Here is a 17,583-nt window from a genome sequence, read left to right on the forward strand (position 1 = left end):
GAAAATTGGTCCCTCGAATAGGAAACTAGGTCATCATTATTACTACTGCACTCCATCTACATCCCAGGGCAATTCTCACTCCTTTAATCACTAGACGAGATTAATTCAAAAGTATCGTTAAGGCTTTATTTGATTAATGACAAAGATATGAACAAAGCCGGAAGTTGTCGATCAGAGATCACAGCTGATCTTTTTTGAGGCATGACGTCTCACTCACTGGAGCGTAGGTGAAGAGGTAGTCTTAAGGGTCCATGATGCGCTTTATCGTTCCTCCTGGCGACTTCGCTCCACTCGCGATGTACTTCGCGGAAAGAGAACACTCGAAGAGCAAAAGAATTATTGAAAAGACAAAGAGGGATGGGTCTTATCTCGTCGCTGAGACTTGATGCTCAAGCCAGTTGCAAGTCAGGGCTCACGGTGACGACAGTTAGTTTTTTTGTACCTATACGTTAGCTGTCGCTTAAAATCTGACGCGAGACAGACTCTCACATAACGAGATGGATACACCTACCACGTGGGTATAATTTCCTGAGTAACTGAGTGTAATCAGGCCATTTATACCTTTATTCAAGTTCAGTGAAGATTGCACCATTTTGTAATTAAAGATTGCGTGAGGTACATTACAACGGATGTAGCGAAAATTTTCGTTCTTAAACACTAATCTAAAATTTTATCGTATTACAAATTGAATACTGTCTAAAGAACTTCGTAAAGAACATGTGGGACTGCACGTTGAATCAGTTTGCATTCCAGAATGTCGTACACTTTATATTACAGTAAGTATAGTTTTTTGAAGATAAATTTTCATGTTAAGAGATACGAAAATGAGGAATGTATTGTAAATAATGTGATAACTGAAATTTCGAAAAATAGTTATGAGCAGTATTCATACATCCATGTATAATTGTTGTATGAATTATACATGCATGGAGAGAAAAATATTCTAAAAATTACCGAACTTTTACATAAAGGTGGAGTTTGTAAGATTTTATGCATTATGCATGGAGATAAAAGTACTGGAGGTATCGTAAAAATTGTCCTGAAAGTTTCGTAAAAATTCCTGCTCACTAGGACAATCATTATGGAACTCAGTACTTTTTTCCCGAAAAGTAAGCCCACGATTATGTAAAAGTTCCGTAATTTTTCGAGTATTTTTCTCTCCGTGTACAAAGATAGCTAAGGCAGTTGAGAAATAATCTTTATAATTTTTTATTTTTGCCTGTAGAAACCATATATGTCCGAAAATCACTCCCCAAATTGAACTTTGGTAGGCATAGGAAAAACTTAAAAAAATTTGTGGCAAGAGTGTAGAAAAGTTTTACTTTATGTAGTGGTAGTACAATGTCCACATTCTAAATATCTATATAATATAAATCTATATAAATGAATAAAATTTGGGAAGCAGTGTAACACTTTATAAGGCATTTTTTATAAGCACAAGGAATTCACGTCTTTACCAGATGGAGGAGAGTTGTCCAGGGACAAACTGCCATCACAATGAGAAATTTTTTATTCCAAACACGAGAATTAAAGTTAAAGTTCATGACATCAGAGGACACAGTCCTTCTCCAAATTTCAACACATGTTTTGCATTGAACCGTTCTCGAACGTGATAAAGAACCAATTGTTAACTAGCTTTTTTACTGGAACTGTTTTATCCGTTATATGTCATAAATCTTTGTCTAGTAGCTTCTGTACAAGAATGGAATATCTGTGCCCAAAAATTACAACAATCGTGAAAATCCGTGAAACGATTTGATTGATTTACGCTTATGATAGTTATTACGAACATATTTACTGTCTAGATTGACATTAACATATCAATGTTTATGCCTAACCGAAGTATTTTCAATGATTCTTGAGACCATCGCCCTTCCAGATTTTGCACGTAATGGAGTAGTTGACATATTTTTATAAGTTGTGCAAAGTTTCGAAATGACTATCCTTCAAGGCGTCGGCATGGATAGGAAATTCGAAGAGATCGAATTGACTGAATATATCACTTGAGGAAATGAATTCCTAGCGCAAAACATAAAATTATGTTCTAATAAGCCCCACAAGAAACATGCGCGCTCGCACGTTATCATGGAGCACTATATGACTTGCAGGTATTGTTGATCAGTAAATGGCCCCTTCTCATCACCTATACCTTCTTCAATTTGTTCCATTGTCAACTGTAACGTTCTGAGTCACTGTTTCACCTGTTTTCAAAAGTTCATAACAAATACATTATTTACATATCGATAAAAAATAAAGTCTATCAATGGAAGTGAATCAGTTTTCGAGTTTTTCTGTGAAAATTCACTGAGCTATTTTAATGCAAAATATATTTGAAAACAAACGATGTGACATTAAACTACTTATTGACCACTCTTGGGTGGTCTTACCTTCTGTATCTCTATGAAAAGAAAGTGGGGGGCAACATTTTAATGCTATAAATAAATACAAATAAATTGATTTGCTGGTAAATTAGCATAAGTAGCCGGGGAGTCAGAGAGCATCTTCGATTCTAACTGGCCTTTCTACCTTATTCCATCGGTTTCCTCTTCCACCCCATCTCATTCTCTGCGTGTCTACCTGACGTCTTTTTTTTCTCTTTGCCTGCTCGTCTCGGGATTCTCGAACTCCTTTCAGAAAAAATGGAGGTTGATTTATGTCAGGGCATGTGAAACTTCTCTCTAGGACTTAAAAGGACAATTCTTTGAGGGCCCTGTGTAGAGGGTGAGTACGACATATCTGCCATCGTGTATCTTTGTCGCGTGAGAAAATGAAAAATTACAAGCATTTTTTTAATAATAATTCTAGGCGGTTGAATTTTTATTCTTTGTTTCCAATAATTGATCCAATTGGCTTTGGCAGAAAGGATTACCTCTAATATACTGGAAAATATAGTATGATGAATAAACTGAATATAAATTTCAAAGAGTCCTCAAAAGGCTCTCAAGCTACCAGTTTTTTTATTCAACGTTCGAGTAGATCTATTTCAATTTTCGCCTACAGTAAGTTGATTACCAAGATTTTCGTTTAAAAACAAGTACAACACGAATATCATGCAAACTTTGAGACATCCCTACAAATGATTTGAATACACAAACAAATTCGTTTCTTTAAGCATGAAACCAGTTTCCGTGAATTTGGTTCATCTCTTCCTTGCCTTCTACACAAAACATCTTTTGGGGTACAGAATCAACTCATATGGAAAAGACTGGAGAAATTACTGGGTTTCTCAACAGATTATTACCGTTTATTCTTATGTCCTTTTGTCAAAACATAAACAGGAAGAATTCTGATAATTTCGGGTAATCTGCCATGAATAATTTGGAAATGGAAATGAATACTCCACTATATATAGAACAATCCGTGACTGTGACGCTGGTCTTTTCTTTGGTTCTCACGCCATTGTCATTCTTGCTGTTTAATGAAATATAAATATATATTCTATATTCATTCACAAGTCTATCAAATAAGTTTTGGATTTACATCTGAATTAGTCTATCCTGATCATTTTTCATTAAGTTATGACACTTTTAGGCACAAATTGTAATTTCGTGTTTTACTTGAAAATTCAACATTTGCTGGATTTTTCTGTCTTTTCACCTCAGATAAGAAAAATACGCATATAAAATTCCAAAGCAGATCGTCCATTCTTTAAATTGTGATGTTTTGGATATGATTCGGTTGAATTTTCATGAGATTATTGAATATTGTTTTCCTTTTGAACGTAATGTCACCCTCCAAATTTGGAAGTTTGCATCGATTATGGGACCTTTGGACTCAACTAATGTGCTGTTGTCGCCCACCGTGTTGAAGAATTTTACAATATGATTCAAATATCATTTTCACGCAGCCTAGCCGGCGCGCACGTTCTGCCTAGTATATCAAGTTGGCAAGATTTGGTCACGCAAAATGATAATATTCCTTCACCGATATGCAAAAAAAAAATCCAAAAATGAAATTAATTGATGAATCTGAATATTTTTTGCCTCTGTGTCTTGAAAATTTGCGAAAAATGGAAGATAATTTGAAGAAAAATGATTAATCTGCCAGATGGAAGGTTTCCGCTTGAAAAAAAATGACAGAATATTAATAATATATTTCCAAAAAATAGGGAGTGTTAGATTAGATGAGTGATTTATTGTTGTTCAAAAAATTTGTGTTTCAATCTTGTATTAGCTTGCATTTTGTACAATCAAGAAAAAATACTGTTATAATAACAATTAATTGCTTGGAAATATATGAAATTCAAATGATAGACACTGGAAACTTGGAACTTTTATTTCTACGAAGTGATACATGAGATGTATTATTCGACATCACGGCTATCGTGCCCTCGAGTTCCGGTGAAGTAGGTGTTAGTTTCAAATGAGATTCAAAGATACGTCCACCTAACTAAACCACACATACTCATACAAAATGATCAAACTTACTCTGGTCGTGTGGGTTGAAGTATATTTCACACCATGTACTATCCAACTCAAACTACTACGACTACTACTACTACCCTCGACTTCCGCTTCACCCTTCTCTTTTTCTCTCTGACTCTCTTTCAATTTTCTGTCCTTGCTTCTTCTTTTTGTTTTCTCGGGGGACCACTCCTCAGCTACCGTTGATAGTTCCTCCGTAACTTTCAGTTGTTCCAGGACCACGTGCGGGCTCGGTCACATCGATAGATCGATATTTATCTAAAAAATACACATAAATTCGTAATTTGGAAAACTTTAGAAATACGACAAACTCCGTCCTGCCAAGTAAAATCAAAGTTTTCATAAACCGATGGTGACTATTATGTTCATTTTATACCTGCACAATGTTTCAATGAAACTTGGAAAATAAATTGTGATAATAGATTTTGTCGAAGTAATGCCCAAGAATTGAAATCGCTAATTCTGCAAACGAACTAAAGTTCCAGAGTGAGCAATGAAGAAATTGGATTAATTGTTCGATGATTATAGAAATTGTTACTTTTAAATACGATAAAAAAATATTGTTGGAAAAATATTTTTTGGGAAAAAGAAAAGAATCATAATGAAATGTGGGATGAATCACATAGGATTCCCTTCCGGCATCTGTCTTCCTGGGACATTTCGATTCAGGTATCCATTCCGACTGACCCCAGAGTCGTGATCCCGGAGCGACGACATTCGCCTCTGCCTGCCTGAGATTATCTGTCTGTCTCCATTGCACGCTCCACCTCTATCTCCACCTCCAACAGTTTTTAACCAGCAAACAGAGCCTCCGAATTTTACTGAAGAGAAGTTCTCGGTAAAATCTCCAGTCGTGCAATTCTATTTTACAATTATTCAGTGATCTTCATCACTTCATAGTTTTTCCTGTGTTTGTGATTAAACACAAAATCATGGATAATTCGCTTTACCCCTTCCACCAATTAAGAGCAAGCGCTAAAATGTTGTGACATTAAAATTGTTGCTAAACAGTGAGAAACTAGTTCAAACATCGACCCACGGACTTTACATGTGAATCTGAAGGTGATTGAATGTTGATGTTAATTAATGAATATTGAATGAATGCAGATAGATTTTCTCGAAAGACTTATATTCTATTGCATCGAAAGTCGATTGAATCAATAAATAAAGTGGACATATCACATGATTAAATTGTTTATAAAAAATCATCTTTGAATCAAGAAATTTCATCTTTCACATTTAAACGATAAAAATTTTCTCTCGATTTCATGTTAAGTAACGTAAGCTAAATTACATATATTTTTAGTTTAAAATCATACCTCATTTTCATTCACAAATGAAAAATTCGTTTCAAGCTTTGTGCGGAAATTTTTGCGGTTATCAGAGATATCTGTTAATAAACGGAATATATTAATTTTACTGATACGCCAATAATAATTCTGCGATTCAGAAAAAATCATTATTATTGGCAAACAATTGATCTTTCAAATTTGTTTTTTTTTCCCGTGCATATATATATTTATTTTGACAGGCGATTGTTAACCAATTGCTCTATCATCTACGAATAAATAAGATGGACGATATAGTAGGTGTATACTGTATGGGTAGGATGCAAGTGCCAGTACGGGCAGCAAAGTAATGATGGTGGGTTCAACTCTCACGATGGGGGGTCGAAATTTTGTAATGCTCTAATTTTCACAGTTTCATTGTTCGTGTGGGAATTTGCAAGAGACGACCGTAGCTGAACAGGTTTTTTCCTTAATCGAGGTTTTCTTTCGGCCTTCAACGACTGTGGTGCAAGGGTTGATGGTGGGGAGAAATTCATTATATGCAATTGGAAAGAAAGTAATTGAATATTCATTGATTTTCATTTAGCTGCTTAAAATGCTTTGACAGGTTAATAACCTTTCTATAAATGTTTGATCCAATTATTGCTGAGCCAATAATAATTCCAAATATGAGCCCAACTGTTAGTCTGCCTTCTCAGTACACCTAGCATCTCTACATAGGGTGGAAGTAATCTCACACCAACTTGCAGACACTCGCTTTTTTCTCTCTCGTTCTTGAAATTCTTTGCGGTCTCGTGCGCTTGTATTTATAGATAGAGACTGCGGGTGCAAAGACACCAAGGAAAAAACACAAATAAAAGGGCATTCGAAGTCAAACCCGAGGATTGGTAAGATAACAAGCTGAAGACGGTTACAAGACTATCATATCGGGAGTACTCACAGCAAAAACAGCTAAAAAAAGCCAGAAGCAGGTGATCTCGCAGATCTGGCAGAACATGAGTCGGTGTGTCGATGTGCTTTGTCAAGGGACAAGTGTCAAGGAGCGCCAGCCTGGTGAATCAACATGATCTACTTGAGGAGCAACGCTAGCTTGTTGGTTCTTGGATTTATCTTCATTTTATTTTGTACCAGTAAGATTCATGTGAGTATTAGCCATGTACCTAAGAACGATTTTTCATAATTATAACTGCTCGCCTTCTCTATATTCTAATTTTGATTTCTTTCTTGTAAGAGCCACGGATCTGTTTGCGATATTCTCCACATTATTATTGAATTGTTTTATTGAAAATTGATTCCTTGATGATTAATTGACGCAGATTTAGTTTTGATGTACATGTGATTGTAGTGGAAAAATAGAGATGGAGAGAGAATTTTAGTTGGTTTTCAGGCAGGAAGTATATACCCCCAGAAGAACGTAAAAACTCGTTTCGGGGGAGAAAAGAATGTCACGTACGAGAATTTCGTTGGCCGACTATATAGTTTATATATACGGCCAGTATATGTTTCTCTGCGACTTCTCTTGGTTTTATAATGTTGATTTTTTTTTCTCATTACTTTTTTTTTGTTCAAACAATTCACATTCTTATTGGTTCGTCTTCAAGAATCGAAGTGATGGTGTTCCCTGTTGTTGATAGGGTGAGTGCATTCACGTCCGACAATTGAATGGATGTAACGCACCGGAAAATTGCATTAAAATTCCAGGTAGAAATAGTGGCAGAATAGTGAGTTCTTAGAGTTCTAGATGCAGCGCTGTGCATTCTGATGATTCCGTCTCCACTTTAAATTGTGCACATTGGTACATGGAATCCTGAATTTGCCAAGAAATTATACTTGTTCTTTTTCTTATATGTAAAAGGAAAGTTTGTTATTTTTTCAGTTTGTAACTGAACGGAAGTTTTCGAAAATACAAGAAAGGGTTTAATTGTTTAGAAGGGACTGTTTCATACTCAATTTCATGTAGGTTTGGAAAATTTGCATGGTTGTTGGTCTAATCTTGAACTGACTGTTATTTTGCTGTAATTATAAGTTGCACGGTTCTATTGATAATTCCCCCATCATTGTGGGTGAAGTATTCTCATTATATCTCGGAGCCATCGCAGCTCCGGCGATTTTTTCCCCCTTTTACTCTTCAAAAAATAATATTAAATGCAGCAAACACGCTGTTCGTTGATGCCCATATAAATCCTCAATGCTCACTTCATGCTTCGAATCCGTTTTTACTTTCATTCTTTTGTCTTATAGTCCTTCCCGCGACATCACGACACGTCATCCGTTCAAACTCCGATGGATCTGTCGATTTTAAATTGATAGGTAAAAAATCGCTTACCATTTTTGGCAAACGCGAATCAGAAAATAATAATAAGAAAACAAAAGAAAATAAGGGGTGCACAAAAAAAGTCCACCTTTTAAGGTACAGAGGTATTATGAGCGTAATGTTGCTCTCGTCGATACTTTAGCAAAATCAACTATACAAGAAAAATTATGAAGATTTCTGAACATCTAATTTATCATCTGAATATAGTGCTATGATAACATTTTGTTAAGATGTAGTTGATACATCAATGTGTCTGTCTATAGGTGGAGATGAAGTTCAATAAGCAAAACAACATCTTGGAGTCTTGAGACATAACTATTGCTCCTGCATAATAAAACCTACATAATTACCTTGGCTGCTAACTTTGCAGCATAATGCAAGAGGATAATTCAGACGAGAATAATTTAGTCTCAGTGTGTTCTTTAGCGTGAATGATGTAACGCTTGATTAGACCATTACGTGGGTTTCCATTGTCATTAGTATACAGTCCTAGGGCGAGTCCAATTCCTCAAGATTCTGACCCGTTCAGCTCAGGTCTTTTTAGTTCATGACGTACTCAGCCACTCCATAGTCATTAATTTAATAGTTCTGAGCCATTAACGTTTTATCTCTAACCTGAAATCAACTTTTAACCAATCAGTATCAAACTCCTACGTATGCCTTTCAGCACAATTGTTAAGAGTTCACACCTAAATTCAATTCTGACTCATGTCTTTTTATTATTTCAGGGGGATAATCGAAGTGTTGGGAGTTTAGAGAGAGACCAACGGAAACAATCTAGTCATTGGGCTACCGGGCATTCACCTATGCACAGTAAATTTATTTCGTATCAATTAGTATTTAAAAGTATTTGATGAAAACTTTAGAATGAAGGAAATTAAGTTAAAGAGATAGAAAGGAATGTTGTCAAGTACTTATTAGAATGTGCAGTCTTCACAATTGTAATTTAATTAGAGTAATAATGATAATTACTATTTTTAGTGGATAATCATTCATCCATTAATAATAATAAAAATTTTTGGTTTTGCCCATATGCAGAGTCTTCATATTTTACTCAGTGGAGTGAATGGTCAGTTTGCGATCGACATTGCTCACAAAACAGAGTTAAAATCTGCAAAATCAAGAAAAAATGTGGAACAACAATTATACGAGTAAGTAAGCAAAATTTTTTCTCTAAACCTTCAGTAAATTGTCATATTTTGTTATGTCATATGGTATCATCGAAGCGCATTAAATTAATGTGAATGTTTTCACATTGGTGTCTGTCACCTCATCACTTTGGCGAATGAGTGACAAAAAGATTTGTAAAAAATTTCTTTGATTGGACCTTTTAGAAAATTTATTGAATTGAAAAATTTTTGAAATTGATTGATAGGAAGAGAAGAGATGTTATTACAAGAGAAAAAATAGGCGAGGATGCTGCAAGCAGCGAAAGTACAGAGGGTCTCATCTCACTGAGTTATTTCACGTGGTGCAAGTGCCAAATGAAGCAGAGCCCAGGCAAGGGGCTAGACGTGGAGAGAAGGAGTCAAAGAATCGTCCTCCAAGTCACTACGGCAAGTGGAGCAAGTGGTCACCGTGTACACGCTCCTGTACGACTCAACGACACAGGTGGTGCAGAAAGCCCGGCATTTGTGGTAGAGATGTCATCAGAGAAAGTGCCTATTGTTATGTTGAGGGAAGCTTCTGCCAGAAGTGGATTCATAGGAGGATAAGGGGGAGCCATGACGATGATAATGATGGTATTTCATTCTCACAAAAACATCCCATCCAATATTGAATTAACTCAAGCTATAAAGGACAAACTTTTTTTTTATCAGCTAATAGACAGGTTTAAGGGGGCCATCTTTGGGAAACTATGGCTAAAAGATCTCATTGTATTTAAGATAATTCATCCTAATCATCGTTTTAGATACCGCATTGGATGAGTTTGAATTAAATCCAAATGCAGTGGAAAGCCTAGCAGCACCGAAGAATGATGATGTTTGGAAGTGTGGAGTCGTTGAAAATGGCAAGATATCCACACTCTCATATTTCACTAGGATCATTGGAGGACATCCCACGGTACCAGGAAGCTGGCCTTGGCAAGTTGCTGTTCTTAATAGATTTCGAGTGAGTCGAGATTATGTTGATGTTTTTTTTTCTTTAAGCATCTAACAATTCTTCTTTCTAGTTTAAATGGCCACACTATAGTACATTATGAAAAATATACTGAATATTTGTGGAATTCAAGTTTCTTGAGATTGGCCACTGAGATTGTGATTTACAAATTAACTAATTAGTAATTTAGTTAATTTTTTTTGTAATAAAGGAAGCCTTTTGTGGTGGTACTTTAGTATCTCCCCGGTGGGTCCTAACCGCAGCGCATTGTATCAGGAAACGCTTGTACGTTCGTTTTGGAGAGCACGATCTTACAGTTAAAGAAGGAACAGAACTTGAATTCCGCGTGAATTCCGTTGTAATTCATCCAGAATACGATGCGGACACTGTTGACAACGACGTGGCACTCCTCAGACTTCCGGTGACACTGAGTCCATCAGTATCACGAGGGATCGCTTGTCTACCAGCCCCGCGGCAACCACTACCCACAAATAAACTTTGTACTATTATCGGATGGGGCAAATCTAGGGCCACTGATGATTTTGGAACTGATGTTTTACATGAAGCCAAAGTAAGTTCGGGAGAATAGTACTCAGGTGATGAGTATTGCTCGAATTTTAATGATGTGGGGAATCATCAGAGATTCTCTCCGATTCGACTCGCCCGACTCATTCTATATTTGATTTTTATTTTACTTATTATATAGTATTAATTTTCCTAATTACAAGTTCATTTTTTCATTGTGGAAATTAAGATCGAAAGAATAGTTTAATCCTAAATAGTAACGATTTATGATTTCCAAAAGAAAAGAGAAAAACTTTATTTCTAGATACCAATCGTATCAACGGCAATGTGCAAAGGCGTCTACGTAGATTATCGGATAACGGACAATATGTTCTGCGCCGGTTACCAAAAAGGACGGATGGACTCTTGTGCAGGAGATAGCGGTGGCCCACTCCTTTGTAAAGATCCCAAACGTCCCGAACATCCCTGGACTATTTTCGGCATAACAAGTTTTGGAGAAGGCTGTGGAAAACGTGGAAAATATGGCATTTACGCTAGGTTATCCAATTATGTAAAATGGATAGCAAAAATCATGAAAGAGGATGACGGAGTTCGATCGTTTTCATAGAGAGATCCTGTAAAAAGGAATTCATCACGTGAATTCGTCAATGACACCGGACTGTGACTAATTGAATAGTATTTACATAAAATTTAGTAGAAGAACTACGATATTTTTACTATATTTTGAGTTTCAGTATTGTGATATTGTTCTACACTTGACTTTTGGCTACCAAGATGTGTCATATTGTACTGAATTCTCTAACTGTCTGACCAAGAGAGCTTTCATTAATCAGCAAGCGTATAACTAATGACTAATTTATCTATGTTCGAAATATTGTAAATTCCTTTCTACAAAGTGAAAAAAGAGATTAATTTTTAGATAATTCTGAAAATAATTATCAAATGGAAATTAATATTTTGAACGTTTCAATAGGGACATTCCACGTCAAATTAGATACCATTTAGATTTTGCATTTCGGATTTCTTTGGAATTTTCTTATGTTGTAGCATCGGTTGAACGATGTCTTCATGATTTATTCTTCAATTTTTTGCTGGAACAGTTTTCGAGATATCGATTTTGGAAAAATTTCGAGATTGTTTACTTCCGAATGGTAGCTTTTGCAATCGTTCAGTTATGACATTTTCTAATTTTCATTGGAAATGATGTAGAATGGTCTGAAACGTAAAAATGCCAAGTTTGACGATAATGTATGTGCCCCCTCCTCTTCCGACACTTTCGGAAATTGAATTTTAGAAAATAGAACAAGAGGACAGAAAAATTTTTTCAATTCGAAATTTTGTCACATCCGAGGTCCTAACTAGAACTAGCCCTAGCTACAGAATCCGCTTGATCGGTTCAATAGTCTCCGAGAAAAAGCCATTTTGTTTGCGAACGTTTGTTTGCAAATATGCAAAACTAGAGGGCGGATTGAACTTTTATTTTTTTTTCTAAATGTTTGTCCCGATGGCTTTCATTTAGAGCAATCGAAATGAATATAGCCGTCGGGACAAAGTTTCAGGGATATTTCCACTTTTCTGTTTTTTCCAAAATATTGTTATACGCTTTTTAGCCCTCGCAAAAATGGAGATATCAATTTCAAATTCAGACAAGATGCCCGTTTTACTGGAACCTTTAAACTTTTTCTGTTTCCTTTACCTGGAAACTTTACCCACTTTTACTGGAAATATTTGCTTTCAAATGTCATTGAAATTAGAGAAAATAAGCTAACTAGTAAACAAAGTAACGGCCAAATATTTCCCGTCGACTAGGTTCCGTCATCTGCTTATTTTTTATAGCCATAAATTCGTGAGAAATGGGCCGAATCGGACATTTAAAAAAAAAATGTATTTGAAAATGATTTGAACTGTATCTACAAGATTTTAACTTTGAATTGAAATTGTCAATTAAAAAAATAACATACTGATCAGTTTTCGTAAAATTTTTCACAAAAAACTGTTACCCATGCGACAACTTTTGAGACCAATTTTGTAGTGGGATAACAATGAGATCAATTTTTTTTCAATTTTTTGATTTGGCAATTTCAGTTAGTCGTCTTAAGATTCAATATCAATCATCCTTCGATAGTTATTAGCAGCTTCCATTGCTATGAGAGGAATAAAATAGGTGTATGTTAATCATTAAATGAACACTAAACGAAAGATTCATTTTGAATTCACCGTGACATCTGATCACCATACAAACACTAATATACAAATGAATGATATACGAAAAATTTGTTTTCAATTTAACACGACATATGATGAGTGTATAAATACACAACATATATAAGGGTGAAAACTGACAATAAATATCAAATGACAATTTATATGGATTTTTTAAGACGAATAACTGAAATATCGCAATTAAAAAATAGAAAAAAAATAGATCCCATTACTATTCTACTAAGGACTTAGTCTTGAAAGTTATTGTATGGGTATAGTTATGGATTAGTTTTTTCTGCAAATTTTTTACTAAAACCGATCGGTGCGTGTTCTTCATGAATCAATAAATTAAATTTAATATTAGAAAATGTTATAGATATATGATTCTAATAATTTTTTTGATTTTTTTTTTCATTAAAAAGGGCCTTTAAAAACCAAATGCTTTTAAAAAGAAATCCCATTTGATCAATTTTTCGCAAAGTTATGGACATGAAAAAAAATTTCGAAAGTTTTCAAAACTCGATCTCTCGAAAACTGTTCAATAAAGAGAGTTAAAAAGATCATGGAGGTTCTCTCAACCGATACTAGACATAAGGAAATCCCAAAAAAAATCGAAGATGCAAAGGCTAAATGGTCTCCGATTTGCCATGGAAAGCCCCATGCAGACTTACCAAATATTTATTACACAAATACGTGTAATTTGCCTTAACAGCCTTTTGCGTGATAACTCATGGACCGATAGGACATATCATCGACATGAGAAAAAAAAAGAATTTCGCACTCCCATCCATTGTATTGTTTTTCATTAATTCTAATATTTTTTAATGTACATATAGTCTTAAACATAATGGTAAAAAAATGATTTATTCACGTATAATATAATTTCGCCCGTATAAGTGTTTTTCTTTGCGTCGAATAATTTTAAGTGTTCATTACACAATATTTCCTCCTTAATTATAAGAAACCTATTTAATGTCAATGGGAAAAGAATTAGATATGCACGATTAACTTATGAGTTCATAAATTAATGGAAATTTTTTATTTCACTGCAGAACATCCTATATAAGTTGCAAAATAGTTAATTGCTAAAAATGAATTTGATTTGTTAATAAAATATCAGCACTGTGATCATTTTCGATACTCAATGTCACTGGAATGACGATGCATGCCACATTGCGCAGGATTTCATCTTATTTTATTGATAAAGAATAGAATGTGAAATGGAACATTGGAAGATAAAGAATACAATTTTCCATTTTCTCGATTTTCTCTTCCATTTAATTTCCTGCATTGATGAGGACAATATAACAATAATAATAATTTATTGCCGTATTTCTCTCTCGTCGAATTCAATTCCTGAATTTACTGCCAGATTGTTTACGGATATTTGGACGAGTTTTTACCATGGTATAGCTTTACTGACTGAAATGCTTTTTTTTATTTAGAATCGTATCATTATTCGCTTGATATTCATTTGACAAGAGCAAAATATTCGTTACATTAGCAATTACATAAATGTGAAAGAACATTGCAAGCGTATACGAAAATTTAACGGTTTTTTCGAAACTTATCCGTGAGGAAAATTTTCTCCCGAGAATGTAATATTTGCAAAATCACTATCTGTATTCAATTGCCTGACCAAAAACAGGTGTAGCTGAAAAATTAACAAAAATAAAGTTGTTAAAAAATCGTACGTGGAAAACTTCATGTGAGTATAGTTTTTGATTTCAAAATAATTGAAAATGCGTTATAGCTCTATGAAAACTGTTGTGATCTTTCGAAATTACGTTGTTTCAACAGGTGTTCCGAATTTCTTAATTTCTAAATTCAATTCTTGAGATTAATTAAATTTGCATTTCGAGAAATCCATCTCAGGATGTTGTTCCATGAATCTGCAAAAAAAATTTAACGAAAATTAATCAATAGTACATAAGTTAATGATCTAGTCGTTATGAATAACAAAATGACTTACTTCTTTATGACGTCCTGCTTTTTTTGCTCGTCAGACGTTGGTAGTCCCAGTTCTTTTTGCCTCTGATCGTACATCATTTTCTCAACGAGTCCACGTGTCTCACCGTCGAGGTCAGACAATTTGCTAGGCTCTGGATTCACTTTCTTTGTGTTTATTTCAGGGTCAGAGATCACTACGTGAGCCCACCATTGCATTTTGTTTACCTGTTTCAATGATTAAACAGAAAAATTCATAAAACATCCTATTGTAGAAAAAATAACTACATTAAAAATTGGAATTTGTGGGGAAAGGTACAATATAGACTCTAGCTTAGAAGATATTTGTTGGTTGTGCCCTTGAATAAATTGTCTGAAGAATTATCAGCATTGGCAAATGTACAAGTTTTGCAATAGATATTTTTTTATCGTTTAGTCCATCTGATTAAAGTCATAACAGAAAAGATTAGGAAAAAATAATAGAAACTCGGAGAGGATGTAATAACTTAATTACATATATGATTTCTTCCTGTGTGTACATAATAATATTGCTATACACTGGGAATATGCTATTATTATATGAAGGTTTCAATATAAGAACTAAGCATTAGTCGGGAAAGTGAAAGATAATGTAATTATGTATGAGACCCCAATTACTTAATTTTTTTGTACCTTCTCTAAATTAATTAGGAGTGTCCTCCCATCCTCGATCACCCAAGTTGATTCCTCAAGTTTGACCTCATGTGGAAAATTTCCATCAATTATCGGGGGTTGGCCTTTGATACCACAAGTGAAGTGTTTCTTCCCAATTGTGACAGAAACATCTCTGGGCCGAACGTTGAAATTAGATTTAAGTGGTACTCTTATCTGCAAGAAAGCATTGAATTCAAATTGTATCCTATTCATTCGAAACCATGTCATAGGAGGAGTAAGGGTAGGAGGAGTAAGGTTGAGCAGAAAAAATTTAATGGCATGTTCTGATTGTTTTCCGTACTGCTTCTCACCATTTGACTGAAATTGGTAGACCACATTTCCCAACAAATTATATTAGGGCCTTAAGATTTTTTTTTCGTATGGTTAATCAGTGAATTTGTTGATTCGGTATGAGTAACGAACCAATGATTTCTGATTTTTTTAAATTTTGATTTTTTAATTTTCTTTCTTATCTTAGTCATTCGCCATAACTTATGGAAAAGACTTTTCCCTAACTTATCAGCACGATCATTTTCCTGTCCCTATTTATAAATTAATAGCAATGTTAAGATTCTTTGATATTAATAAATCAGAAAATGAAATTTATAGTAAATATAAATGATTGAAAATAGCCCTGATGACGAAGCAAGGTCTTGACGATACTTAATGTCTGGCTTTGATAAAAATGTTTCGATTATTTTTTACCAGGCGTCTAGCAACAATGTCGCAATAAGACTGCTTTGTGAGGCCGAATAATTCTGCAGTTAAAAAACCGCGTCCTTCTTTGTGTAGATTCATGAAAAGGGCCAAGGGCAAGAAAACAGAAAATCGTATATTATTTTATTTAAGGATGCAGAAGTCTGTAACGCTCCCATCAGAATAGATATCTATGTAAAATAATTACGGAATACAATGATGGGATCAAACTGTTGACTTTAAAGTTTCCCAGATAGTACCTGGCGTGTAGCAAATGATTTCATAATCAAACGGTGAGGTAGATTTTTGAGGTGCGATTTAGTTGTTCTTTGTCAACTTGGAGTATGCATGCAATTTATACACTATAAGATAGATATAAGATAGATGATGTGATGTGCCTCGGAGGCTCTTCAGCATGACGACAAACGAAGCTATGGATGCGAGGGCAACAGCCCGTGGAAACGGATCATGGTTACTAACTTTAATCAGACGTTCGTAAAGTGGAATATCATTAAGGATAGAGTCGATTTACGATGGAGGTGGTTAATGACTTAACAGTTTTCTCACATCTTTATGGAATTATCCAGGAAAGGTGAGTCAATGGTTGGATACTGTTTGTTTGCATTTTAATGGATGAGAGACCATTATTTATTACAATATGAAAAACTTTTTGCGCGATTTCATTATTTATTTTATTGTTTCACTAGAGATGTATATTTCGGGAGTATTTATTATTGCAATAAAAATAATAAAAAATCACTGGGATATTAGATATCTTTGGAAGAAGGCTATTCGGTTGGTGATATCCCTGCCGTAACACGATCATCATATAAACATCCGATTCGGGACTTCCTTCATTGAACCAAATCGTCAGTTTTCATTCTCTGGGAATAGTTTATAAATTTTCAATAATTATAGCTGAGGTGATTTTCTGCAACTATAATTCTAGTTGCACAGTCCTTTGTAGAAGTTGGCAAAGAACGTGCCCTCGATCTATAAGTGGGGGAATGGAATTCGCATTATTTTCATTTCATTCGTAAAGAGAGGAAAACAAAAAGCATTGATTGGAGTTGTGGCATCGGAGATGGCCTTGTCGAAGGCCGTTGCCGCCCACTCATCGGAGAGTGGAGGTTCATCATTCGTACTGGGCATTACGCAATGGCCACACACCGATGACCATCAGTGACTTTTACGTCTAGAAAAGTGGAAAATAAGAATTTGGCAAATTTCAAACTTCGTACCATTTATGTTACAAACAACTCTGTTACACGCAACTCTAGCGCTTCTTCATAAAAAATTAAAAATGCAAAAATTATTTAGACTGAACAGTTAGACTAGAAGCATTTGTTCAATCTATCACAGTGAGCACCATCAACGCTTTTAGAATAACCCC

The 17,583-nt window shown here is 34.8% G+C and overlaps 2 protein-coding genes across 12 annotated transcripts in view; one reads left to right on the forward strand and one right to left on the reverse strand.

The window, feature by feature from the left end:
• Positions 1-294: 294 nt before the first annotated feature.
• On the forward strand, positions 295-14,090 carry LOC105269447 (chymotrypsinogen B). Of its 11 annotated transcripts, none has more exons than XM_011309695.1 (9): positions 4,530-5,486; positions 5,956-6,269; positions 6,526-6,854; positions 8,756-8,840; positions 9,066-9,178; positions 9,403-9,769; positions 9,940-10,139; positions 10,339-10,698; positions 10,957-14,090. In XM_011309695.1, the coding sequence occupies exons 3-9, from the start codon at positions 6,777-6,779 to the stop codon at positions 11,257-11,259; spliced, it is 1,506 nt and encodes a 501-aa protein (XP_011307997.1). In that variant the 5' UTR covers positions 4,530-5,486; positions 5,956-6,269; positions 6,526-6,776; the 3' UTR covers positions 11,260-14,090. The 11 variants fall into 11 exon arrangements, with proteins under 11 accessions (XP_011308002.1, XP_011308004.1, XP_011307997.1 ...); XM_011309697.1 differs by having other exon boundaries at positions 5,956-6,068; positions 6,126-6,854; XM_011309700.1 differs by lacking the exon at positions 4,530-5,486 and adding an exon at positions 295-776 and having other exon boundaries at positions 6,126-6,854.
• Positions 13,864-17,583, reverse strand: part of nudC (nuclear distribution C, dynein complex regulator) — a 42,277-nt gene continuing 38,557 nt past the window's right edge. The window contains exons 5-7 of the mRNA XM_011309693.1: positions 15,474-15,668; positions 14,827-15,029; positions 13,864-14,746 (exon numbers count right to left, since the gene is read on the reverse strand). Coding sequence (XP_011307995.1) covers positions 14,695-14,746; positions 14,827-15,029; positions 15,474-15,668 — 450 coding nt within the window. The 3' untranslated portion in view covers positions 13,864-14,694. The remainder of the gene's footprint in view (positions 14,747-14,826; positions 15,030-15,473; positions 15,669-17,583) is intronic.

This window comes from Fopius arisanus, unplaced genomic scaffold (assembly GCF_000806365.1).
Source record: "Fopius arisanus strain USDA-PBARC FA_bdor unplaced genomic scaffold, ASM80636v1 scaffold00069, whole genome shotgun sequence".
Lineage (NCBI taxonomy): Eukaryota > Metazoa > Arthropoda > Insecta > Hymenoptera > Braconidae > Fopius > Fopius arisanus.

Bases quoted from the DNA above. Each gene is read 5' to 3' on its own strand.
- LOC105269447 (XM_011309700.1), top strand. From the start codon at position 6,777: ATGATCTACTTGAGGAGCAACGCTAGCTTGTTGGTTCTTGGATTTATC. The intron at 6,855-8,755 runs GTGAGTATTAGC...TTATTATTTCAG, and splicing joins TTTGTACCAGTAAGATTCAT to GGGGATAATCGAAGTGTTGG. The intron at 10,699-10,956 runs GTAAGTTCGGGA...CTTTATTTCTAG, and splicing joins ATGTTTTACATGAAGCCAAA to ATACCAATCGTATCAACGGC.